The sequence below is a fragment of the Macaca nemestrina genome, chromosome 11 (genome assembly GCF_043159975.1).
Source record: "Macaca nemestrina isolate mMacNem1 chromosome 11, mMacNem.hap1, whole genome shotgun sequence".
In the NCBI taxonomy this organism is placed as follows: Eukaryota; Metazoa; Chordata; class Mammalia; order Primates; family Cercopithecidae; genus Macaca; species Macaca nemestrina.
This window is the reverse complement of record NC_092135.1, coordinates 95,336,537-95,362,724: the sequence shown is the minus strand read 5'-3', so window position 1 is coordinate 95,362,724 and position 26,188 is coordinate 95,336,537. Positions and strand designations below refer to the sequence as shown.

General features: G+C 40.9%; 1 protein-coding gene across 2 annotated transcripts in view; it reads left to right on the top strand.

Moving 5' to 3' along the window:
• Positions 1-26,188, top strand: part of LOC105468146 (raftlin family member 2) — a 105,019-nt gene that overhangs the window by 60,117 nt on the left and 18,714 nt on the right. For both annotated transcript variants that reach the window (XM_011718191.3, XM_011718190.3), the window contains exon 8: positions 15,847-15,925. In XM_011718191.3, coding sequence (XP_011716493.2) covers positions 15,847-15,925 — 79 coding nt within the window. The remainder of the gene's footprint in view (positions 1-15,846; positions 15,926-26,188) is intronic.

The window sequence follows — 26,188 nt, the reverse complement described above, 5'->3', positions numbered from 1 at the left end:
GGTTTAAAACTGCATTACCATGGAAATGTCATGATGCTGTAATCTTATATCACCACATTATTCCAGAGTTATTGTTGTCGGTCCTGAAAACATGCCAGAATCCCTTCTTAATCGTTATCACTATTAATAATACCCATGGGCTCAATCCTTTTTCCCTTCAAGAGCTCAAGGTGGAAGTTGACACCAAACTCTTCAGAGCAAATTTGGTGGAGGACCAAACTAGCTGAGCTAGCAGCTAATATCATTGACCTTAAAAAACCACCAAAATAAAGGGGAAGGAAGAGCCAAAGTTCCCTCTGTTTGGCTACCTCAAGAATAGCAGCATGGCTCCCTCTCCGAATTCTGGAGTGTGAGCAGGAATGTGCATTGTAACAGGAATCCCAAAGCGATTTTGATGCACTTTCGGAAACAATGAATTCTAACCTTACATTGAGAGAGAGAAAGTGAGAAGGGTAAGGGAGGGGGTGAGAGAAAGAGAGGGAACTTTAGAACACAGGATAGAGAAAGACATGCACTCATTTATATCTAGAAGGCAGAATTTAAAGGCAGGGGCCTTTTGGTCCAGTTGAATCAAGTTATACTATACCGAGAACATTAAAAAGTCTGATCTTCAAGTGGACCTAATAGACAACTACAGAACTCTCCACCCCAAACCAACAGAATATACATTCTTCTCAGCACCACATCACACTTATTCTAAAATTGACCTCATAATTGGAAGTAAAACACTCCTCAGCAAATGTAAAAGAACAGAAATCACAACAAACTGTCTCTCAGACCACAGTGTAATCAAATTAGAACTCAAGATTAAGAAACTCACTGAAAACCTCACAACTACGTGGAAACTGAACAGCCTGCTCCTGAATGACTATTGGGTAAATAACAAAATGAAGGCAGAAATAAAGATGCTCTTTGAAACCAATGAGAACAAAGACACAATGTACCAGAATCTCCGCGACACATTTAAAGCAGTGTATAGAGGGAAATTTATAGCACTAAATGCCCACAAGAGAAAGCAGGAAAGATCTAAAATCGACACCCTAACATCACAATTAAAAGAACTAGAGAAGCAAGAGCAAACAAATTCAAAAGCTAGCAGTAGGCAAGAAATAACTAAGATCAGAGCAGAACTGAAGGAGACAGAAACGCAAAAAACCCTTCAAAAAATCAATGAATCCGGGAGCTGGTTTTTTGAAAAGATCAACAAAATACATAGACCGAGACCACTAGCCAGACTAATAAGAAAAGAGAGAAGGATCAAATAGATACAATAAAAAATGATAAAGGGGATATTACCACCAATCCCACAGAGATACAAACTACCATCAGAGAATACTATAGATGCCTCTATGCAAATAAACTAGAAAATCTAGAAGAAATGGATAAATTCCTGGACGCATACACCCTCCCAAGACTAAACTAGGAAGAAGTTGAATTTCTGAATAGACCAATAACAGGTTCTGAAATTGAGGCAATAATTGATAGCCTACCAACCAAAAAAAGTCCAGGACCAGACAGATTCACAGTCAAATTCTACCAGAGGTACAAAGAGGAGCTGGTATCATTCCTTCTGAAACTATCTCAATCAATAGAAAAAGAGGGACTCCTCCCTAACTCATTTTTGAGGCCAGCAGCATCCTGATACCAAAACCTGGCAGAGACACAATAAAAAAAGAAAATTTTAGGCCAGTATCCCTCATGAACAACAATACGAAAATCCTCAATAAAAAACTGGCAAACCAAATCCAGCAGCACATCAAAAAGCTTATCCACCACGATCAAATAAGCTTCATCCCTGGGATGCAAGGCTGGTTCAATATACACAAATCAATAAACGTAATCCATCGCATAAACAGAACCAATGACAAAAACCACATGATTATCTCAATAGATGCAGAAAAGGCCTTTGACAAAATTCAACAGCCCTTCATGCTAAAAACTCTCAATAAACTAGGTATTGATGGAACATATCTCAAAATAATAAGAGCTGTTTATGACAGACCCACAGCCAATATCATACTGAATGGGCAAAAACTGGGAGCATTCCCTTTGAAAACTAGCACAAGACAAGGATGCCCTCTCTCACCACTCCTATTCAACATAGTATTGGAAGTTCTGGCCACGGCAATCAGGCAACAGAAAGAAATAAAGGGTATTCAATTAGGAAAAGAGGAGGTCAAATTGCCTCTGTTTGCAGATGACATGATTGTATGTTTAGAAAACCCCATCGTCTCAGCCCCAAATCTCCTTAAGCTGATAAGCAACTTCAGCAAAGCCTCAGGATACAAAATCAATGTGCAAAAATCACAAGCATTCCTGTACACCAATAATAGACAAACAGAGTGCCAAATCATGAGTGAACTCCCATTCACAATTGCTACAATGAGAATAAAATACCTAGGAATCCAACTTACAAGGGATGCAAAGGACTTTTTCAACGAGATCTACAAACCACTGCTTAAGGAAATAAAAGAGGACACAAACAAATGGAAGAACATTCCATGCTCATGGATAGGAAGAATCAAAATCGTGAAAATGGCCATATTGCCCAAAATAATTTATAGATTCAATGCCATCCCCATCAAGCTACCACTGACTTTTTTCACAGAATTGGAAAAAAACTACTTTAAATTTCATATGGAGCAAAAAAAGAGCCTACATAACAAAGGCAATCCTAAGGAAAAAGAACAAAGTTGGAGGCATCACGCTACCTGACTTCAAACTATACTACAAGGCTACTGTAACCAAAACAGCATGGTACTGGTACCAAAACAGAGATATAGACCAATGGGACAGAACAGAGGCCTCAGAAATAACACCACACATCTACAACCATCTGATCTTTGACAAACCTGACAAAAACAAACAATGGGGAATGGATTCCCTGTTTAATTAATGGTTCTGGAAAAACTGGCTAGCCATATGCAGAAAGCTGAAACTGGATCCTTTCCTTACACCTTATACAAAAATTAACTCAAGTTGGATTAAAGACTTAAACGTAAGACCTAAAACCATAAAAACTCTAGAAGAAAATCTAGGCAATACTATTCAGGCATAGGCATGGGAAAAGACATCATGACTAAAACACCAAAAGCAACGGCAACAAAAGCCAAAATTGACAAATGAGATCTAATTAAACTAAAGAGCTTTTGCACAGCAAAAGAATCTATCAGCAGAATGAACAAGCAACCTACAGATTGGGAGAAAATTTTTGCAATCTATCCATCCGACAAAGGGCTAATATCCAGAATCTACAAACAACTTAAACAAATTTACAAGAAAAAAACAAACAACCCCATCAAAAAATGGGTGAAGGATATGAACAGACACTTCTCAAAAGAAGACATTTGTGCAGCCAACAGACACATGAAAAAATGCTCATCATCACTGTCATTAGAGAAATGCAAATCAAAACCACAGTGAGATACCGTCTCATGCCAGTTAGAATGGCGATTATTAAGAAGTCAGGAAACAACAGATGCTGGAGAGGATGTGGAGAAATAGGGATGCTTTTACACTGCTGGTGGGAGTGCAAATTAGTTCAACCATTGTGAAGACAGTGTTGGCGATTCCTCAAGGATCTAGAACTAGAAATACCATTTGACCCAGCAATCCCATTACTGGGTATATACCCAAAGGATTATAAATCATACTACTATAAAGACACATGCACACGTATGTTTATTGTGGCACTGTTCACAATAGCAAAGTCTTGGAACCAACCCAAATGCCCCTCAATGATAGACTGGATAAAGAAGATGTGGCACATATACACCATGGAATACTATGCAGCCATAAAAAAAGGGATGAGTTCATGTCCTTTGCAGGGACATGGATGAAACTAGAAACCGTCATTCTCAGCAAAGTAACACAAGACGAGAAAACCAACCACTGCGTGTTCTCATTCATAAGTGGGAGTTGAACAATGAGAACACATGGACACAGGGAGGGGAACATCACATACTGGGGCCTGTTGGGAGGTGGGGAGCTGGGGGAGAGAGAGCATTAGGAGAAATACCCAATGTAAATGACGATTTGATGGGTGCAGCAAACCAACATGGCACATGTATACCTATGTAACGAACCTGCACGTTGTACACATGTACCCTAGAACTTAAAGTATAATAATAATAATTTTTTTTTAAAAAGTCTGGTCCCAGCCAGGCACAGTGGCTCATATGTATAATCCCATCACTTTGGGAGGCCAAAGAAGGCAGATCAGTCAAGGTCAGGAGTTCGAGACCAGCCTGGCCAACATGGTGAAACCCCATCTCTACTAAAAATACAAAAAAAATAGCTGGGCATGGTGGTGCGCACCTGTAGTTCCAGACCCAGGAGGCTGAGGCACAAGAATCGCTTGAACCCAGGAGGCAGGCGTTGCAGTGAGCCGAGATCACACCACTGCACTCCAGCCTGAGTAACAGAGTGAGACTGTGTCTCAAAAAAAAAAAAAAAGAAAAGAAAATTCTGGTCCCTAAGGACAAGATGTGAATAACAAGAGAAATTGGTCTTCTCACTGTGATGCTGAGCTCTGTTCCCCTCTTCCATTTTCTGCAGCCCCTGTAGAACAGGCCCAACAGCCTCATGGGCATCACAGCTCAGAAGCACTGGAAATCTGTGGAGTCCCAGTCTCAATCTTCATGTGGCAGCCAGAGCAGTTGTTGCACATTTATATATATGCAGTTGAGGGAGAGGTTAGGATTTGGCCCATTCTAATGCAGTTCTCTGCTCTTACTAATTTAAATTCTGTAGAAACAGTGTCATGTAAGTCCATCATGAGTTAAGCTCATAGTAATCTTTTGGTAAGGCCACATTCTTAAAATAATCAATTTTGTCTATTATATGTACTTCCAGTTACCATCACTCTGTCTCATCTGAACGTAAATGTTTAACATTTTGTGGGGTGGGGAGGAGTTGGGACAACTACATTGTAGTGTGCCCTTTTCTTTGTTTTTAACACATACTGATACCTGAGAAACAAATTCAGGGTCATAGGCAAAGGAACTTTGTGACTAAGCACATAGCTGCAAAGTTGGAAGTCAACATTTAATTTTATAATTTTCCTTTTAAAAAGCAAAATTATATTTCAGTTTTCAAAAGCAAGAATTAACTCATTTACTTTTGAGTTGGAAATGTTAGGCCATGACAATTAATTAATGTGTAAGATGATGCAAAAGTCAACATAAAGCACAAATTAGCCTAACAATTCTATTTCTTCTACTCTAATGAATTTTGGAACTATAAATGAAAGCTTTTTGTAAGAGTATATTTCACAAGTGACTGAGCAGTTACGGATAAGCCCACTCTTTTGAAACTGGCTTAGTTGTATTGAAACTGATTCAGATTCATGCGTTTATTTTAACCAGAATGATCTTTCTGAATGCCTAATATTTCTTGAGTGCCTAATATGTGCAAGACAATATTTTACCCACTCTAGGGACAGACATATAGGAAGTCACACTCTGCTTTGAGAAACAACACAGTTCATGACAGGTCCTGCATGAAGGTCTAGAGCATGTATTCTCAACGGGAGTGATAAGTCCCCAAGATGATGACAATTGGTTATTGAGAATGCGAGGGAGTGGAAAAAATCTCAGCTATTACAATGGTTTGTGGCCCTCCAAAAGGCCACACGGTATATACACAGATATACAGCATATCTTTGGTATTAAAATTTAACGGGGAGATATTAGGGGGAAAATATCTGAATATTGCTCCTCAGGGAAGCAATAATGAAAAGAGAGTTAACTATAAGGCAGGTGAATATGGTAGAGGAATCAATAAAGAAGGAGGGCAGGTCTGTGAAGCTCATGATGTCTGAGGGGGCACCATGATGAAAGAATAGTGCTTCTAAAATCAGTTTTAGAGAGGAAAGGTATTCCTTCTGGCAGATAGGGCTCACTTGGAGTAGTAAATGGGTTTCCTCTTACATGCCAGCACTAGTCTGTTGGTAGTGGCTGTCTGGAACATTGCAGTAAGGATTCTGAGACTAGAACCAGCTCAGCAAAAAAGAATGTGGCACTCAATTAGTGATGTCTACTACGTGCATGGGAGCGGATGTTGCAGTACGAATACCACAGATTATTTGCTTTCTCTGGCAACCTTAAGCAAAGCATAGTCAGAAAAGTGCAGGATGTACTTAAGGAAGAGTGAGTTGAGGTGAATGAATTCCTAAAGACTTCTCATTTAAAACCTAACAAATTCAAGACCAATTTTTCCAAAAGAATAAATGTAAAGGGGGAGGGAGTTTTTTTATCATGTATAAATCTACAACTATTCTTCTACTTGTCACCCTTAAATATACAATTTTAAAACAATTTTTGTGGCATAAAACACTCATATGGAAAGTGCATAAAACACACACTGAGTGCGGTGGCTCATATCTGTAATCCCAGCATTTTGGGAGGCCGAGGTGGGCGAATCACCTGAGGTCAAGAGTTCAAGACCAGCCTGGCCAACACGGTGAAACCTTGTTTGTACTAAAAATACAAAAATTAGCTGGGCATGGTGTCGCATGCCTGTGGTCACACCTACTTGGGAGGCTGAGGCATGAGAATCGCTTGAGCCCAGGAGGCAGAGGTTGCAGTGAGCCGAGATTGCACCACTGCACTCCAGCCTGGGCAACAGAGTGAGGCTCTGTCTCAAAAAAATTAAATAAATAAATAAATAAATAAATAAATAAAACGTGCATAAAACACAAATGTGCATAATTATACACAAAGACCTGTGTCATCACTGCAGGCCAAAATAATGAATATCACCCACACCCTAGAAGCACCCCATGTGTCTCCCCATCACCCTCACTTCCTCCACACAGAGATAACATTGTCCCACTTTTAGGATAGTCATATCCTTTCTTTGCCTGATAGTTTTACCACTTGTGTATGAATCCCTAAACAATACAGTTTAGTTTTTTAACTTTATATGAATGGAATCATATCATATATATTCTTTTATGTGTTGCTGCTTTCACTTAACATTGTAAGTTTTACCCATGCCGTGTGTAGCAGTTTATTTATTCATTACACTATGTATGGGTACATTCTGCTGCTGGTGGTTTGCTGTCTCCAGTTGTTGGCTATGACAAACCATGCTGTTCTGAGTATGAGCAGAGATCTTGATGCACACACGTGTGAGTTTCTAGAAGCAGAATTGCTTGGTCATAGGGAACTTCTTCAGCTTTGTTAGATAAATACCAGATTCTTTTCAAATAGGTTGTTTCCATGTACACTCCTACTAGCAGAGGGTCAGAGTCACCATTGTCTCAACACAAAATGTTATCATACTTTTAAATTTTGGCATTCTGATTGAGAGTATGTAGCGTGATCTCAGTGTGACTTCCATTTGTAGTTTCCTAATTACTTCCTGAGATTGAGCACATTTACATATGTTTATTGGCTACTTGGATTTTTCTTTCATATAGTACCTGTTTAAGTCTTTTTGCCCACATTTAAAATTCTATGTTTTTTTGTTTTTTGTTTTTGCTTTTTTGAGACAAAGTCTTATTCTGTAGCCTAGGCTGGAATGCAGTGGCGTGATCTTGGCTCATTGCAGCCTCCACCTCCTGGGTTCAAGCAATTCTTCTGCCTCAGCCTCCCACATAACTGCGATTATAGGCACCCACCACCATACTGGCTAATTTTTTTTTTCTTTGTAGTTTTTTTAGTAGAGATGGAGTTTCACCATGTTAGCCAGGCTGGTCTCAAACTCCTGACCTCAGGTAATCTACCTCTCTCACCTCCCAAAGTGCTGGGATTACAGGCATGAGCCACCACGCCCAGCCTAAAGTTCTATTCATAAGGCTAGGCACAGTGGCTCACACCTGTAATCTCCACACTTTGGGAGACTAAGCTGGGAGGATAGCTTGGGCCCAGGAATTCAAGACCAGCCTGGGCAATATAGCAAGACCCCATCTCTATAAAAAATTTAAATTTAAATTTAAAAAATCTCTACTTATAACTTACTTAAATAAAACAAATAAAGAGTCCTTTATTTATTATGCATCTGCAATTATCTTCACTAATTCTTTGGTTTGTCTTTTCACTCTATGATGTCTTTAATTAACAAAAGTTTTTAATTTTAAAATCAACAAATGTATCTATCTTTACCCTTTTTAATATATTGTTTAAGAAATCCCTCCCTTCATTGAAGGTAGTGGAGAAAGAGTGAATTATTTTAAAATATGAGACATTTTAATAGTTCAAATTTATATAAAATTCTGTAGGCTATGGTTATTGTAAGGTCACGTAGCTGAAAAGTTTTGTGAGGAGTAGAAGGAAAAGTTAAGATTCATACTAAATGTCAATGAACCTCATAGCTGTAAAAGACCTAGCAAAATAAAAAATAAAGACCTAGCAAAGTCTTTCGTTTTTTTTTTTTTTTTTTTTTTTTTTTGAGACAGAGTCTCGCTCTGTTGCCCAGGCTAGGGTGCAAAAAAGCAATTATGACTCCTCTAGCAAAGCTTTTATCTGTTCTGCAAGCTTTGCTCACTTGTCATGATCGGTTTTTTCTTTTTTGAAGCATGTTCCCTGGCATCAATATATTATCACAGAAACCAAATGACCATTTATTTATAAATTCTTCGACTCTTTAAATATCTACTGAGCATGAGTTTCTGGTCATTAATGTGGAAGCTGCAGAGATGAGAAGACAAGCTCCTCAAGGACCTTAGATCTGGTGGAAGGAAAATGTGTACCAGTAGCTATATCATCTGGCCAAAGGGATTAAGCTTCCTAAGAGAGACCTGTGGGAACCCCGAAAAGGGGATGCTGCTCTTCAGTTGGAGGGTTACTGAAGACTTTATGAAAGACATCACACCTTAAACTAATCTCAAAAGATGGTCAGAATGGGAACAAGCAGAGGTGGTGGAGTGGGCACTCCAGATGGGAGGGAGAATGCCACAAGCAGAGATTCAGAGACCATCAAACATGACTTTGGTTTTTATATTTTAAAGAATATAGAACAACTCTCTCCCACCTAACCATAAATTCTAAGTACTCTATCTCTCAAAGATGCTTGAAATTATAGGCACATATTGAACCAAGAAGAAGTTCAGGTTGTCCTTGTAACTTCCTACAAAAATAATTTATAAATTTAATTATTGGCTGGGGACAGTGGCTCACACCAGTAATGCCAGCACTTTGGGAGGCCGAGGCAGACAGATCACCTGAGGTCAGGAGTGAGACCAGCCTGACCAACATGGTGAAACCCCGTCTCCACTACAAATACAAAAAAAAAAAATTAGCCAGGCATAATGGCACACGCCTGTAGTCCCAGCTACTCGGGAGGCTGAGCCAGGAGAATCACTTGAACCTGCAAGGTGGGGGTTGCAGTGAACCAAGACACACCACTGCACTCCAGCCTGGGCAACAGAGCGAGACTCTGTCTCAAAAAACCAAAAATTATCACTAAAGATATTGCCAAACTAGGCCAGGCGCGGTGGCTCATGCCTGTAATCCCAGCACTTTGAGAGGCTGAGGCGGGCAGATCATGAGGTCAGGAGATCAAGACCATCCTGGTTAACACGGTGAAACCCCGTCTCTACTAAAAATACAAAAAATTAGCCCGTGGTGGCGGGCGCCTATAGTCCCAGCTACTAGGGAGGCTGAGGCAGGAGAATGGTGTGAACCCGGGAGGCGGAGCTTGCAGTGACCAGATATCGCACCACTGCACTCCAGCCTGGGTGACAGAGCAAGACTCCATCTCAAAAATAATAATAATAAAATAAAATAAAAGATATTGTCAAACTATAAATAGAACTTTTTAAAGTTTCATTTTTGTTGCTTGTTTGTTTTTACAACCAGTGCTAGTCACTGTTGTGCAGAACTGAATTCATTTGGGGGAATGTTAAGGCAAAGCTTTCAATTATTAATCTTTTGTTTTTTTGTTTGTTTTTTTTTTTTTTTTGAGACGGAGTCTTGCTCTGTCACCCAGGCTGGAGTGCAGTGGCCAGATCTCAGCTCACTGCAAGCTCCACCTCCCGGGTTCACGCCATTCTCCTGCTTCAGCCTCCCAAGTAGCTGGGACTACAGACGCCCGCCACCTCGCCCGGCTAGTTTTTTTGTATTTTTAGTAGAGACGGGGTTTCACCATGTTAGCCAGGATGGTCTCGATCTCCTGACCTCGTGATCCGCCCGTCTCGGCCTCCCAAAGTGCTGGGATTACAGGCTTGAGCCACCGCGCCCGGCCTCAATTATTAATCTTTTATGTCACACTTTAATACCGTGGATCATGAACTTGCTCCTGTCTCTTCTTGCATTTGCCACACTAACATCCGGACCTGTATGGTCTGCTTAAGTAGTCTAATTAGCCCAAGAAAAATGAACATTTGTGTTTATTTTCTTCATTATTCTCCACTATAACTTCTGAACATTATAAGCTGGAATGCTTAATTTAGGATGCTAAATAAAAATCTAGACTTTGGCAAAATAATCTTAGACTTATCCACGAATTATAAAGTTTTCTAGTCAGAATAGAATTAAGCGACATCTTCCTGTAGTCAGGGCTTCAGTGAGCTCTACAAGCAAATGTTGTCACTCTACATTTGCTTGTAGAGCGAATGCAGTGTTGTGGAAAGAGTGGGACCTAGAGGTGACCCAAGACAAAAACCTTAAAAGCTCTGAGTCTCAATTTCCTTATCCATAAAATAGAGAAAATCTCTGCTCTGCACACCTTAAAGGATTATCATAAGAAACAAGCATGTTAATGTACGCAGAAAGGACTTAGAACGCTGAAAGCACTACAGGAGTCAAAGTTGTTTTTATTAGTTCAGTCCATGAGATCTTCTGTTAGCGGGAAGTCCCAGTCTTCTTGATAGTCAGGTTCTTGTCACAGAAAATCCCTCTCCCTCAAAGGACATTCACGTAGAATCTTCTTTGTGCTTTCTTATGAAGTGCATAGAAGAAGACAGGGAAGAGAAAAGGCAACATCTCTGAGCATCTCCTGTGCTCCAGGGTCCATCTCCAGGGTCTAGGAACTTTACATCCACTATCTCATTGACAATGTTCAACCACCTCTGCCTGCAGAGAACTCAGCCCCTTCAAGGCCTGCCCCAGCTGACCTGTCCTTCATGTGGCCTGTGCCCTCGTGCTGAACACGGCACCAGGGATCATCTGCTGCCCTCAGAGATGAAGGGACTAGTCAATGTTCTCACCACTTCTCTGTAGACTGTTCTCTATACTTGTCACCAAAACAGTTTGTACTAGAGCTTTTTCAGAATTTAAATTACTATCTCTAAATCAAGCATATTTTCCAAAGTTGCCTTTGTTTTCTAATACATCAAAGCATGACTGTCCATTAAAGTCTAAAAGAGAACCAGAAGATTCTTAAATCCCTCTCAGGAAGATACTAAGTCACTCAGTTAACTAACAGCACCTTTTGGATAAACATTTTTGTAGGGAATAAGAGATGTGGGCTCTGTCCTCTGAAACCATCCAGGGCATTTTAACATTCTCTCAGGTCCCATAATGACCACCAGTTTGCTAAGGGAAGAATATTCTATCCTAGTTCTGTAAATAGAATTATCTCAGGAACGACTGGGAACTATAAGGGACTTACTTGCTTTACCAAATAGGTGTCCGTCTATAAGGCTTCAGACCTCTTTCCCTTAGGTCTGCCGTGATTAGAGTCTCGAAACCAAAACAAGTTCCACATGGTCTCACAGCTGGTCTAAAAATAGCAGGACCTATTTTAAATCAAAATGGCCCTCAGAAAACCAGGGACATAGAAGTTTCCAACATATCTCAAATTAAGGATCTGACTCTGAGGACCTCCCCAAAAGGCAGACAGATGCTGACCTTCCAAAGTCTTTTTTGAGCATCTGGATGCTGTCTAAAGTTGTCAGCCTTTGACAAACCATCTCCACGTTTGCTGTTTTATCTCATTAGATTCCCCAAACAGCACTCCTCATAGGGCCACTGGAAGGCATTACTTGTTAGTTTCAAACGAATGGTTTTAAAGCTCGTGCTCAGGCCAGGCAAGGTGGCTCACACCTGTCATCCTGGCACTTTGGAAGGCCAAGGTGGGCAGATCATCTGAAGTCAGGAGTTCAAGACCAGCCTGGCCAATATGGTGAAACCCCATCTCTACTACAAATACAAAAATTAGTCAAATGTGGTGGTGCGTGCCTGTAATCCCAGCTACTTGGGATGCTAAGGCAGGAGAATCCCTTGAACCCAAAAGGCAGAGGTTGCAGTGAACCCAGATCACACCACTGCACTCCAGCCTGGGCAACAGAGTGAGCCTCTGCCTCAAAAAATAAAATAAAATAAAATAAAATAAAAATAAAACAAAGTTTCTGCTTAAAAAGCTTCTGCCCTTTCAGAGGCAATTCCCCTTCACACCACAGGAGGAGCAGATTTGACAGTGCTCTTGCCTCACTGAAGAGGCTGTGGAGGGTTCGCCCTCCCCTGTGCCACGTTTCACCTCTCTGCATACTGTGTTAAATATCAAGCAGAACACTGGCAGAGAGAATCCTATTTCAAACATACAGGCAATGATTCTCAACCCAGGATCGAGCAGTGGACTTCACACCATCTGAGGACTTTTTTCCTTGACATAACACCCCTAACCCACCTACCTCCCCCTCCAACCCACCGAGCCTTTGATAAGCCACATCCTTCCTCTTTCTCCTTCCCACACTGCCTCGGGATCTGCTGGTAGAGATATTCTTTCATAATTTGGGGTTGCTGCCAGAAATTGTGTCAGACTGCAGAGGGAGTAACTCCTTGCTCACATTCCATATTTTAGACAATTCAGGTCAGGAATACATTGATAAACTAAAGATGGTGAAAAATATGTGTCCTCAGCGTGGCTCTAGGCAGCCTATCTGGCTAAAATTGTCCAAAACATTTAAGGACACAAGTCACATTAGAAGAATATGATAAAATAGACATCAAGGATGCTTCCAGAAACTAAGCCCTTTTTGTTTCCACACTCCATACCAAGAGGAACTGTTGGTGGGTTTTATTATTCAAGGAAAACAGTGAATGCCTTTGGTAGTAGCAAATATCACCAAGTAATCCCCAGGGCCTGAGAAGTCCACACCTCCAAGTCTGTCTCTTCTGGTGATGGTTCCCAAATTTACTGTGCATCAGGGCCACCTGGGCAGCCTGGTGAAATGGAGATTCCGTAGACTGGAGTGGACCCTGGAATCAACAGGCACCTCAGTGTTTGGAATGCACAGTAAAGTCTGTAAAGCCTGCCATAGGCCAAACATTAGATCTTAGTGCATTCAGAATTGTGCCATCCACAGTGAGTGTGAAAGAACTGCCTGTAAGGTCTCCCACAATCCCTACCCCGATGCGTTCCTGCTTTCTCCTCAAGAAGAAGAATTCTACCCTGATCCCTCCTTCCCATCTTTGGATCGTTCCAGACCTGGTTCTTTCATGTGATTCTCCACCTGGATCACACACCTGGAACGTTACCCAGAGGGTCTCTTCTGCATTCCCACGTACCCTGTCCCTTGAATTTGTTTTTCCTTTTTTCTTTACTTTTCTTTCTTTTTTTCTTTTAAGATAGGTTCTCTTTCTGTCACCCATGCTAGAGTTCAGCAGCGTGATCAATAGCTCACTGCACCTTCAACCTCCGGGCTCAAGTGATCCTCCTACCTCAGCCTCCCGAGTAGCTGGGACCACAGGCACGTGCCACCACACTTGGATAACTTTTTAAAAAAGTTTTTGTAGATACAAGAGTCTCAGTATGTTTCCCAGACTAGTCTCAAACTCCTGGACTCAAGGGATCCTCCGTCAGCTTCACAAAGTGCTAGGATTACAGGCATGAACCACCATATCTTTCTGTCCCTTGAATTTGCTCTCTGGAAGATATTCTTGATTCTGAAACTTTTCTTCCCTTCCCTTAACTGCACCCTATGTTTCACTAAATGAATGGAAAAGTGGAAGGAAATCACATTTGTTGTGCTCTTTCTCGTGGCAAGCACAATGCGAGGCTCTTCATGCACTCTTATTCTTCACTTATCACTTATTGAGGTCCCTGATAGAAAAAAATCAGAGAGACTGGGTGCAGTGGCTCATGCCTGTAATCCCAGCACTTTGGGAGGCCAAGGCAGGCAGATCACCTGAGGTCGGGAGTTCGAGACCAGCCTGACCAACATGGAGAAACCCCGTCTCTACTAAAAATACAAAATTAGACCAGTGTGGTGGCACATGCCTGTAATCCTAGCTACTCGGGAGGCTGAGGCAGGAGAATCACTTGAACCAGAGAGGTAGAGCTTGCAGTGAGCCGAGATCATGCCATTGCACTCCAGCCTAGGCAAAAAGAGCAAAACTCCATCTCGAAAGAAGGAAAGAAGAAAGAAAGAAAGAGAGAAAGAAAGTGAGAAAGAGAGAAAGAAAAGAAAGAAAAAGAAAACAGTCAGAGAATTTAAGGATTAACTGATTAAAGGCATCAGCTATTAGGTACTATGACAGAGTTTGGATTTGAACCCAGGAACTGTCTGGTTCCAAAGCCATGGCTTTTTCCAGTATATGTCATGCTCCCAAAACATGTGACCAGCCTTTTCTGTACACATGCTAATCCCACCCGTGTACCAAAGCCTCATAACGATTTGTTCCCAAAATTACTACACATTTTATAAATGTTTTTCGTTCCAATCAAAGATGAGGTCAAAATGGAATGAGATTAGACTAGAAACAGCCTTTCAAATATAAAAAAGAAGCAGTCTCCTCTTATCACTTTGAGAAAGATTTGATATTTCTCTAAATTCAGTGGCATCAGTAAGGTTGGGATTTTCAAATGGTGTGCAGTTGACACATAACTCTAAAGCCAGAGTTTCAGTGTTGCATTCATTTTCCAGAAAAAGGGCTCAGCATAAAATGCAGCTAATAGTAAGGTTTTGTTGGGGTTTTTTGCATAATAAAAGTCGTAACTGAGCAACATTAGCTACAGACACTCCTCCCCATAAATCCATGGAGACTCTGTGAAAAGCATTTCAGAGGAATACAAACCCCAAGTAGTCTTTGGCAAGGGGTAATTTGCCATGATGATAGTTAAATAAGGAGAATACTGAGTAGCTGACTACAAAGAAGCATCTGAAAATAAAACTAGCTATAGTTGAAGTCCCTCAATTGAAAATGGATGTAAATTTTCTCACATGTGGCAGTCTAAATTGGTCTCTTCTGTTTAGAAGGCAAGTTTGACAATGCATACCAAGAAGCTTAAATCATAAGGTTTGACCTAATACTCCCCCTCCTAAGTATTCATTTCAAGAAAATAATTCATAAGAGGAATACAATACATATTTTTATCTCCTAAGTATTCATTTCAATAAAATAATTGAATACAATACATATTTTTTGTTTATAACTGGCAAGAAACTGGAAGCAACCTTATTTTCCAATAATAAAAAAAAGACTTAGTACATTTTGGTATCTTAATTCTTTGAGTTATTATGCAACCATTAAAAATATGATTACCGTGTACAAACAAGAAAAAGAGTGTTCAGTGAAGGGCATAGAAACAAAATATAAATGTGCAGTGATTACAGACATGCAAATTACACAAGCTGATAAAGACTAAGAGGGGAAACAAAGAAATGAAAATATTGATGTTAGCTTGGTGAGATTACAAGTGTCTTTAAACATTAAAATTATTTTCTTTTATAGCGACCATATTCAGTTTTTAGGGATTTTTCTTGTTTTTCCAGATGTGGTTTCTATAAAATTACATTTTACATTTTTTCCATCACTGGAAAAAAAAAAGATTTATATTTTATAATTATTTTTGGTCAGAAGATTATTTTACAAAACTGCATATGGAATGTTCTAGTCAATTATCAAATACGGAGAATTACTAATTCGCAAATACTAATACTATTGTTTTAATTTGCAGTGAAGGGAATTTGGCTACAAAGCAGATCGTATTCCTTCAGAGGCCAGTTATGTGGAATTCAGCTGCTCAAACACCAGATGTGAGTAAAATTGATGCTTTATTAACTGAATGTTATATTGAAGCATTTAATCCTTAAACTCTCATTGTAATTCCAAATAAGAAAGCGTGGACATGACATGGAAACAGTCCTCTGAACCAACCTATAAGGGAAATGTGCTAGCAATCAGGGAACATGAAATAGTTCCAAAGGGGATTCTAATATGCCATCTCAAAATATGCCACTTTGGCATGAGGATTACTTTGAGCTAAAGGCAATTAAGAAACAGCAGACACAGGAGGGACTATCTGTCCTCCACCTTTCTGCTGAAAAATGGGGGCATACATTTCACTTTATAAGGGTGACATAAATTTCCATTTGTAAAGGTGTCAAATCACCAGAAACAATTCACAGTGATAAGTCTGCAAAAACAAACTGTACTAAAATAAGCTTGATCTTCCATTCGTTTACCCCATGTATTTGCCTTCTCATGATTTACTTCCCCAGAAGCCCAAACTCCTTTTCCCTCATCTAGTCACCTGTCCACAACTTATCACCCTTTGTTAAAATGGTTTATAAACTCCCAGGTCTTCTATACCAAACTGCCTCTTTGGGTTTTTGCTACTTTTCTGTGAAGAGACTGTGTGCATTGAAAATAAACCTTTTCTCCTATTAATATGTCTTTTTGTCAGTTTGATTTGTAGTTCTCAGCTACTGAACCTAAGAGGATAAAGGAACAGTTTTTTCCGTCCTTACAGTTCTAAATCTTGTGAATGAATGTGCCTGATCTTGCAACGCATCCATGCAACTTTGGCTATCTTGACCTTTAGCAACACTTTTCTTTTATATTATCTAGTCAAGTTTGTATTTTTTCAGCACTTTGCTGAAGGGCTATTCTGAGCCTCAAGTCACCTTGATCTTACTGGATGCACAGCTAGAATACAATGATTGAATGCGGCACTCTGTGCATTAATAAAGCATAACTTGCAAAACAAGAGATTTGCAAATGGACCAGAAAATTTTTTAAGTGATTCTTTTTCTGTATCTACATCAAGAAAACGTTGTTTTATGTTTTCAGGCAAAGCTGCAGAGATTTGAAAAAAAGAAGACATTGTTTAGTAAACTTTAAAGTTATCTAAACTATCAAAGAGCTAGATTGACTGTATAATACAGCCATGCTAAATTATTTCACATTAATTTTGAAAAAAGGCTGGCTGGGTTGGTAGGTAAATCAGTAGAGAGGTAGAGAGGTAGTTGGGAAGATGGAGAGGCAGGAGAATACAATGACCAAGTACACAGAATTAGAAACCACATTAGAGCCCACAGGTGAGCACTGCAACCCTCCACAACAATGAGGATGACTCAACTTCATGAGTTTATTAAAAACTATCTGTCAAGGTCATGCACAGGGGCTCACAACTGTAATCCCAACATTTTGGGAGGTTGAGGTGGGAGAACTGCTTGAACCCAGGAGTTTGAGACCAGCCTGGGAAACATTAGCAGACCCTGTCTCTACAAAAAATTAAAAAATAAATTAAGCAGGCATGGTGGCACATGCCTGTAGTCCTAGCTACTTGGGATGTTGAAGTGGAAGGATCACTTGAGCCCAGGAGTTCAATGCTGCAGTGAGCTGTGATGGTGCCACTGCATTCCAGCCTGGGTGACAGAGTGAGACCCTGTCTCAAAAAAAATTAATTAAATAAAAGAAATATTCTGGCCCAGCCCAGTGGCTCATGCCTGTAATCCCAGCACTTTGGGAGGCCGAGGTGGGGATCATGAGGTCAAGAGATCAAGACCATCCTGGCCAACATGGTGAAACCCTATATCTACTAAAAATACAAAAATTAGCCAGGCGTGGTGGCGTCTGCCTGTAGTCTCAGCTACTCGGGAGCCTGAGGCAGGAGAATCGCTTGAACCCAGGAGGCGGAGGTTGCAGTGAGCCTAGATTGCACCACTGCACTGCAGCCTGGCGACAGGGTGAGATTCTGTCTCAAAAAAGAAATATTCTACCTAAAAGCAGCAAAGGTGGGTATATGTAGAGAATGACCAGAAAAAGTTGTCCTTTCTTCTTCCCCCAAAGCAAACTTCTCATCATGTCACAATCTTTTTATCCTTTCTTTTTTTGTTTCTCTTTTTTTTTTTTTTTTTTTGAGATGGAGTCTCACTCTGTCACTAGGCTGGAGTGCAGTGGCGCAATCTCGGCTCACTGTAACCTCCTACTCCCTGGTTAAGCGATTCTCCTGCCTCAGCCTCCCAAGTAGCTGGGACTACAGGCATGCGCCACCACAACCAGCTAATTGTTGTATTTTTAGTAGAGATGGGATTTCACCTTGTTGGCCAGGATGGTCTTGATCTCCTGACCTCGTGATCCGCCCACCTCAGCCTCCCAAAGTGCTGGGATTACAGGTGTGAACCACCGCACCTGGCCTCTTTCTTTTTAACATTCTACAAATGGCCATTATTTTTAGGAAAAGTCATCAGAATTCACAGCCTCATGGGGTTTTGATCCATGAGGGCCATGGAGTTGTGTTTGTGACGATGTAAGACCTACATCCAGCTACCTCACAGTCTCCTTTACTTAATATTAGATATAAGGTTTTTAATTCCCTGAAAATGTTTAGGCCCTTTTGTTTATCATGTTTTACTTTTTTGTGAGACATGGTCTCCCTGTGTTGCCCAGTCTGGTCTCAAACTCCTGAGTTCAAACAATCCTCCCACCTTAGCTTCCCAAGTAGTTAGGGTTACAGGTGCTCACCACTGTACCCAGCCCTTTTTTGTTTAGCTTTAGATACTATCCAGTAGTCTCTAGTCACGGCTCTTCTTTGGGTAATCTTTATATTTCATTGTAAGGTAAAATTACTGGTTCATTTATATAATGGGAAGCAGATATAGTTGGTTTGTATCAATGACAAATCTAATAATAATATATTTTATAACTTACAATTCTGCTTCTAAATGGATTTACCATTTCTTCATTTGACAAATGTTTAATTTTTCTAGCAAGAAGCCACAGGATCCTGAGATTATTTCAGGGCAGAACTTGTAGGTAGGAGTCAAAGTGTCTAATAGCTATAACAGAAAGCTGATTTGCAAATTCTTTCAGTTTTTACTTAAGGAAACAATTTCTTACTTTATCTCAAAATGGTAGTAATACTTTCAGGAAAGTAAACTATTAATATCAATATAGAGTTAATTTATTACCAAAATGTTTTAGCTATCTCATATATATTTTGTGAAAGTTGTATTTACGGCTGGGCATGGTGGCTCAAGCCTGTAATCCCAGCACTTTGGGAGGCCAAGACGGGCCGATCATGAGGTCAGGAGATCGAGACCATCCTGGCTAACCCGGTGAAACCCCGTCTCTACTAAAAAATACAAAAAAACTAGCCGGGCGTGGTGGCGGGCACCTTATAGTCCCAGCTACTCGGGAGGCTGAGGCAGGAGAATGACGTGAACCTGGGAGGCGGAGCTTGCAGTGAGCCACGATCGCGCCACTGCACTCCAGCCTGGGTGGCAGAGTGAGACTCCGTCTCAAAAAAAAAAAAAAGGAAAAAGAAAGTTGTATTTACAATATGCCTTGAAAAAATTTATGCAGTCACAGATCCATAATAGTACTGTTCTTTGTTAATACCTTTAAATCAGTTATTGTTTGAAAGGGCAAGTTGATGGGGGGATTGCTTTGTTTATAAAGTCTTTCAAAGAATTTTTTCAAAGATGTTTAGTTTTAAAAACAGTTGGTAGATATTTCAGACATTACAAGTGTTGTCCTAGGATTCTCAATGCGTTTTCATTAAACAATAAATTTCATGGGCTAATAGAAATTAACCTAGAGTCTGACCTTTGAAAAAAATTTCTCAGCTGAGTGCAGTGGCTCACGTCTGTAATGCGAGCACTTTGGAAGGCCGAGGCGGGCAGATCATCTGAGGTCGGGAGTTCAAGACCAGCCTGACCAACATGGAGAAACCCCTTCTCTACTAAAAATACAAAATTAGCTGGGCGTGGTGGCATATGCCTGTAATCCCAGCTACACAGGAGGTGGAGGCAGGAGAATTGCTTGAACCCGGGAGGCGGAGGTTGTGCTGAGCTGAGATCATGCCATTGCACTCCAGCCTGGGCAACAAGAGTGAAACTCCATCTCAAAAAAAAAAAAAAAAAAAATTATCTTGCTCTTTCTACTAAGACTAATGTCAAGATTTTTCCTATCCAATTTCACTAAGCACAGAACAGTACTGTTATGTTCAACAGATCCATTTCATGCCCCTGTTGTGGGGAGGAAATTGAGGATTGCACTATGAAGAAAGCATGTTGTTGGGTTTTTTTCTTTGGAAGTTACAGAGACCTTTACTTTTGGAATTTGTTTTATATTTCACAAATATATCTTATGCAATATTCTAGATACTTGTGAATGTTTTTAAACATGAAAAATGTCATTTCAAAATAGTTAGACTCTCATTTACTGCCACAGTTTTCTCTAAGCTATTAAGAGATAATTCATTTTAGTAAAACTAGAAAACTATTAGGAAAAAACATAGGAGAAAATCTTCATAAAGTGGAGTTAGGCAAAGAGTTTTTAGGGGCCAGGTGCGGTGGCTCACACCTGTAATCTCAGCATTTTGGGAGCCTGAGGCAGAAGGATCACTTGAGTCCAGGAGTTTGAGACCAGCTGGTCAGCATGGCAAAACCCTGTCTACAGAAAATACAAAAAATAGCTGGGCATGGTGGCACACACAGGTAATCCTAGCTACCTGCAGGGGGTGAAGAGGGTGGATCGCTAGAGCCTGGGAGATTGAGGCTGCAGTGAGCCATGTTTGCACCACTGTACTCCAGCCTGAGCAACAGAGTGAGACCTCGTCTCAAAAAAAAAAAAAACAAAACAGAGTTAGAGTTTTTAGACATAACACCAAAAGCATAATCTATTTAAAAATTGAAAAAAGAGACTTCATCAAAATATAAAACTTTTGTTCTGTGAATGGCACTGTTAACAGAAGAAAAAGACAAGCCACAAACTGGGAGAGAAAAACTCAGAAATCATATACAAGACAAATGATTTTACCCAAAGGGTATCAAGGACTCTCACAATTCAAGAGTGAAAAAACAACCCAGTGAAAAAATAGTTAAAAGACTGGAACGCTTCACCAATGAGGATATGTAAATGAGAAGTAAACACATGAAAAGATGCTTAAATCACTAGCCATTAGGGAAGTGCAAATGAAAACTCATAATGAGATATAATACACCTGTTAAAATGGTTAAAATAAAAAATACTGACAATACCAAGAACTGGGGAGGATGAGGAGCAATCAGAACCCTCATACACAGCTGCTGGGGATGCAAAATGGAATATCCACTGTTTTCACGCTGCTGATAAGGACATACCTGAGATTGGGTAATTTACAAAAGAAGGAGATTTAATTGGACTCACCGTTCCACGTAGCTGAGGAGGCCTCACAATCATGGCAGAAGGCAAGGAGGAGTAAGTCACATCTTACATGAATGGCGGCAGGCAAAGAGAAAGCTTGTGCAGGGGAGTTCCCTTTTTTTTTTTTTTTTTTTTTTTGAGACAGTCTCACTCTGTCACCCCGGCTAGGGTGCAATGGCGTGGTCTCAGCTCACTGCAACCTCCACCTCTCCGGTTCAAGCAATTCCCCTGCTTGCCTCAGCCTCCTGAGGAGCTGGGATTATAGGAACTACCACCACATCCGGCTAATTTTTGTATTTTCAGTAGAGATGGGTTTTGCTATGTTGGCCAGGCTGGTCTCGAACTCCTGACCTCGTGATCCGACTGCCTCGGCCTCCCAAAGTGCTGGGACTGCAGCATGAGCCACTGTCCCTGACCCCATTTTTAAAACCATCAGATCTCATGAGACTTATTCACTATGATGAGAAAGCACAGAAGAGACCCATCCCTGTGATTCAATTATCTCCCACAGGGTCCCTCCCACAACACGTGGAAGTTATGGGAGCTACAAGATGAGATTTCGTTGAGGACACAGAACCAAACCATATCATCCACCCTGGAAAACAGTTTGGCAGCTTCTTATGAAGTTAAACAGACATTTACCATAGACCCAGCAGTCCCTGTCTTGGGTGTTTACCCTAGAGAAATAAAAACTGATGTTCACACAAAAGCCTACACACAAATATTTGTAGCAGTTCTATTCGTAATCACCTCAGACTGGAAACTGGAAACAACCCAAATGTCTTCAACAAGTGAATGAATAAACAACAGTGGTACATCCATACAATTAAATACTCAGAAATAAAAAGGACTGGGCATGGTGGCTCACATCTGTAATCCCAGCACTCTAGGAGGCCAAGGCAGGTGGCTGGCCTTGAGGTCAGGAGCTTGAGACCAACTGGGGCAACTTGGGACCCCATCTCATAAAAAAATAAAATAACATAAAGTCTGTCTCTACAAATAAAAAATAAAAATAAATAGGAATGAACTCACTGGTACACATAACTTGGATTAATCTCAAAGATGTTTTAATGAATAAAAGAGCTAGCCTCAAAAGATTGCAGACTGTATAATTCTATTTAAATGACATTCTTAAGAAGGCAAAACTATAGTGTGGAGAACAGATCAGTGGTTTCCAGGGATTAGGGGTGGTGGAAGGGTGTGATAGAGGGATATATAGAGGAGTGTTTTGGGGTGGTGGAACTGTTCTGTGTCCCAAATGTGGTTAAATCTATACACGTATTGAAACTCATAGACTTGTACTCCCCAAAGTCACTTTTACTGTATGTTCATTTAAAAGATAAAACGTCAAAGATCATTTGCTCTACAAATTACATAGACTCTTATTTTCTATGCCTTTGTCCTTCAGTAAAGATGGTCCTTAGGTCATGGAATGCTTATGAAGCTTAGTGAAGTTGCTGACTTCTCTTTTCTCTGTGTGATGTCAAAAGGCCAGGGTCTTTTTATCTTGCTGTTCCTTCTATCTATTTTTATTTTTCTTTATTTTGGGGAGAGTCCTCTAAATGAATTCGAGGAAATGCTAGCTATGCTGAGTAGGAAGAATGATCCCTGCTGCCATAAGGGCAGATGTAGGATGGGAGAGCAGCACTCTTCTGGCCACCCAAGCTTGTTTCTATATTCCTTATTGGTGTTCTTTGGGCGGTAAGGGACATAAACTCTGTTCAGACTAGCCTATGTATATAAGGGAATTTATTGGCTTCTAGATGGAAAGGCTATACTGGCATAGCTCACAACATTGGGAAAAAAAAAAAAAAAAAAGGCCGGGCGCAGTGGCTCATGCCTGTAATCCCAGCACTTTGGGAGGCCGAGGCGGGTGGATCACGAGGTCAGGAGTTCAAGACCAGCCTGGCCAAGATGGTGAAATCCTGTCTCTACTAAAAATACAAAAAAATTAGCCGGGTGTGGTGGCACGCACCTGTAATCCCAGCTACTCCGGAGGCTGAGGCAGAGAATTGCTTAAACCTGGAGGGGTGGAGGTTGCAGTGAGCAGAGATCACGCCACTGCAGTCCAGCCTGGGCGACAGAGCGAGGCTCCGTCTCAGAAAAAAAAGGACAGCTGGGTGCGGTGGCTCATGCCTGTAATCCCAGCACTTTGGGAGGCCAAGGCAGGCGGATCACAAGGTCAGGAGTTCGAGACCAGCCTGGCCAATATGGTGAAACCCCGTCTCTACTAAAAATACAAAAATTAGCCTGGTGTGGCGGCGAGTTCCTGTAGTCCCAGCTACTTGGGAGGCTGAGGCGGGAGAATCGCTTGAACCCAGGAGGTAGAGCTTGCAGTGAGCTGAGCTTGTGCCACTGCACTCCAGCCTAGGTGACAGAGTGAGACTTCATCTCAAAAAAAAAAAAAAAAAAGAACAAGGAAGGAATGAGCCTGAACAACATGGTGAAACCCCACCTCTACAAAAAATACAAAAATTAGCTGAACATGGTGGCAGGCACAGGTGTCCAGAGTAATCCCAGTTACTCTAGAGGCTGAGGTGGGAGGATCACTTGTACCTGGGAGGTTGAGGCTGCAGTGAGCCGTAATTGCACCACTGCACTCCAGCCTGGGCTACAGAGTGAGACTCTGTCTCAAACAGGAAAAAAAAAAAAAAAAAAAAAAAATTTAAAGAAAGAAAGAAAAAGAAAAATAACTGAAGACCTCACTTACTGACATCAGAGATTCCACATTGTCAAGACGTTTCCTCTCATCTATTTGTTTGGCTTCTGTGTGTGTTGTGTGTGTGTGCAGAGGGCTTCTTAGGAGGTAAGCTTGGCCACCTTGTCAAAAAGAAAGAACTTGTTTATCCTAGAGTCAGTATAGTAGTCCCAGGGAATGACTCTGGTCAGGTCTGACCGGGTCACCTGCCCACGCTGCAGTAGAGAAGAAGATGGATAGGAAAGCTGGCTGGAGAGGTAGTAATAAGTCAACCATACCCTTCCCCCTTCCTAGGCTTCCATGATTTTGACAGCCCCAACCTGGGAAGATCCAGGAATGTGTTCTGTGAGCGGTCAAGGGTAGCGCCTCTTGTGTTTCGAAACCTCTAACTCTTCCAAGTGGCCCAAGAGCTACACTTAGGATTGCAAGGTTGAAGAAGGAAAGAAATCCTGAATGTCCATTCCATGTTTTTGTCACTTTATAAACTAAATTTCTTAGCTACACTTCCCTTGTATCCATCATAACACTATCCAAGATTGTGTCCAACACAGTGTTTTATGATTGCCGGTAGAATTCTGACTTAAGTCTTTTGCTTTTAAGATACCAACAGTGAAAACTGAAAGGTAGAATGGTAGAACACCCTAAATTCAACTAATGTGTCACTAGGACTCATGCATTTTTAATGGGTCACCCCTTTTTTTGTAAATAGGAATGGCTCTGAAAAGGTAGTAGATTTTATCAAAGGTTTTATTAGTTCTGCATCCAAATCTTAGTATAATTTCCTCCAATTTTACAGTGAAAATATCAGAAGAAAGTGAGGACATATATGAGTAAGGCTGAAAATGTAGCATTGGAAATCTTTATTTCTTTATTGACATAGAGAAATATTCACAATATAGTACTAAGTGGGAAAGTGAGGTATAAAACGTTTCATGGGCTGGGCATCATGACTCACACTTATAAGTAATCCCAGCACTTTGGGAGGCCAAGGTGGGTGGATCACTTGAGGTCAGGAGTTCGAGACCAGCCTGGCCAACATGGTGAAACCCCTTCTCTACTAAAAGTACAAAACTTAGCTGGACGTGGTGATGTGCACCTGTAATCCCAACTACTTGGGAGGCTGAGGCAGAAGAATCACTTGAACCTGGGAGGCGGAGGTTGCAGTGAGCCAAGATCATGCCACTGCGCTCCAGCCTGGGTGACAGAGTGAGACTCCGTCTCAAAAAAAAGTTTTATGTACTGTTTCTATACATCATCTGTGTGCATGCAAATATATATATATTATATAGAGAGAGAATATATGTAGAATATATATAAATATATATATATTTTTAGAGAAAAAAATAGGAAAATATGCCAAGGTTTTAACAGTTGCATTTCTAGAAGACGGAATTATAGGTGGGTTTTGCTTTTTCTTTGTTTTTGTCAAGTTTTCTATATTGAATAGGTGTTATTTTTATGATTGAAGGAAATTTTTATTTAGGAAACACACAAATCTTTTACAGCAAACCTACTCATATTTTTGCAGATGTGGGTAAGATAGTGTGAAAAGAATAAGGTGAGAGACTCGGGCTACAGTTCCGGGCCAGCGATTCCATCACCTTGGACAAATCCTGTTTTCTCTCTGGGTCTCAGCCCCGCCTCTGTAGAATAAGGGGACTGAAGTAGATAATCTCCAAGAACTAGTTGGGCTTCAGACTTCTACAGTCTAAGTTATGAGAACATCACAGTTTGGTTTGTTGGAAATGTTATTATTTGCATGTGGAATAAGGGTGGGGCAGGAGAGGTGATATGATTGCTGAAGCTGTATTTATTAAACAACATGTCACATGCGTCCGTGTGAAGAGACCACCAAACATGCTTTGTGTGAGCAATAAAGCTTTTTAATCACCTGGGTGCAGGCGGGTTGAGTCCAAACAGAGAGTCAGTCCAAAAAGGGAGACAGGGGTGGGGCCGTTTTATAGGATTTGGGTAGGTAATGGAAAATTACAGTCAAAGGGGGTTGTTCTCTGGTGGGCAGGGGCGGGGGTCACAAGGTGCTCAGTGGGGACCTTCTGAGCCAGGAGAAGGAATTTCACAAGGTAATGTCATCAGTTAAGGCAGGAACCGACCACTTTCCCTTCTTTTGTGATTCTTCAGTTACTTCAGGCCATCTGGATGTATACCTGCAGGCTTGGGCTCAGGGGCC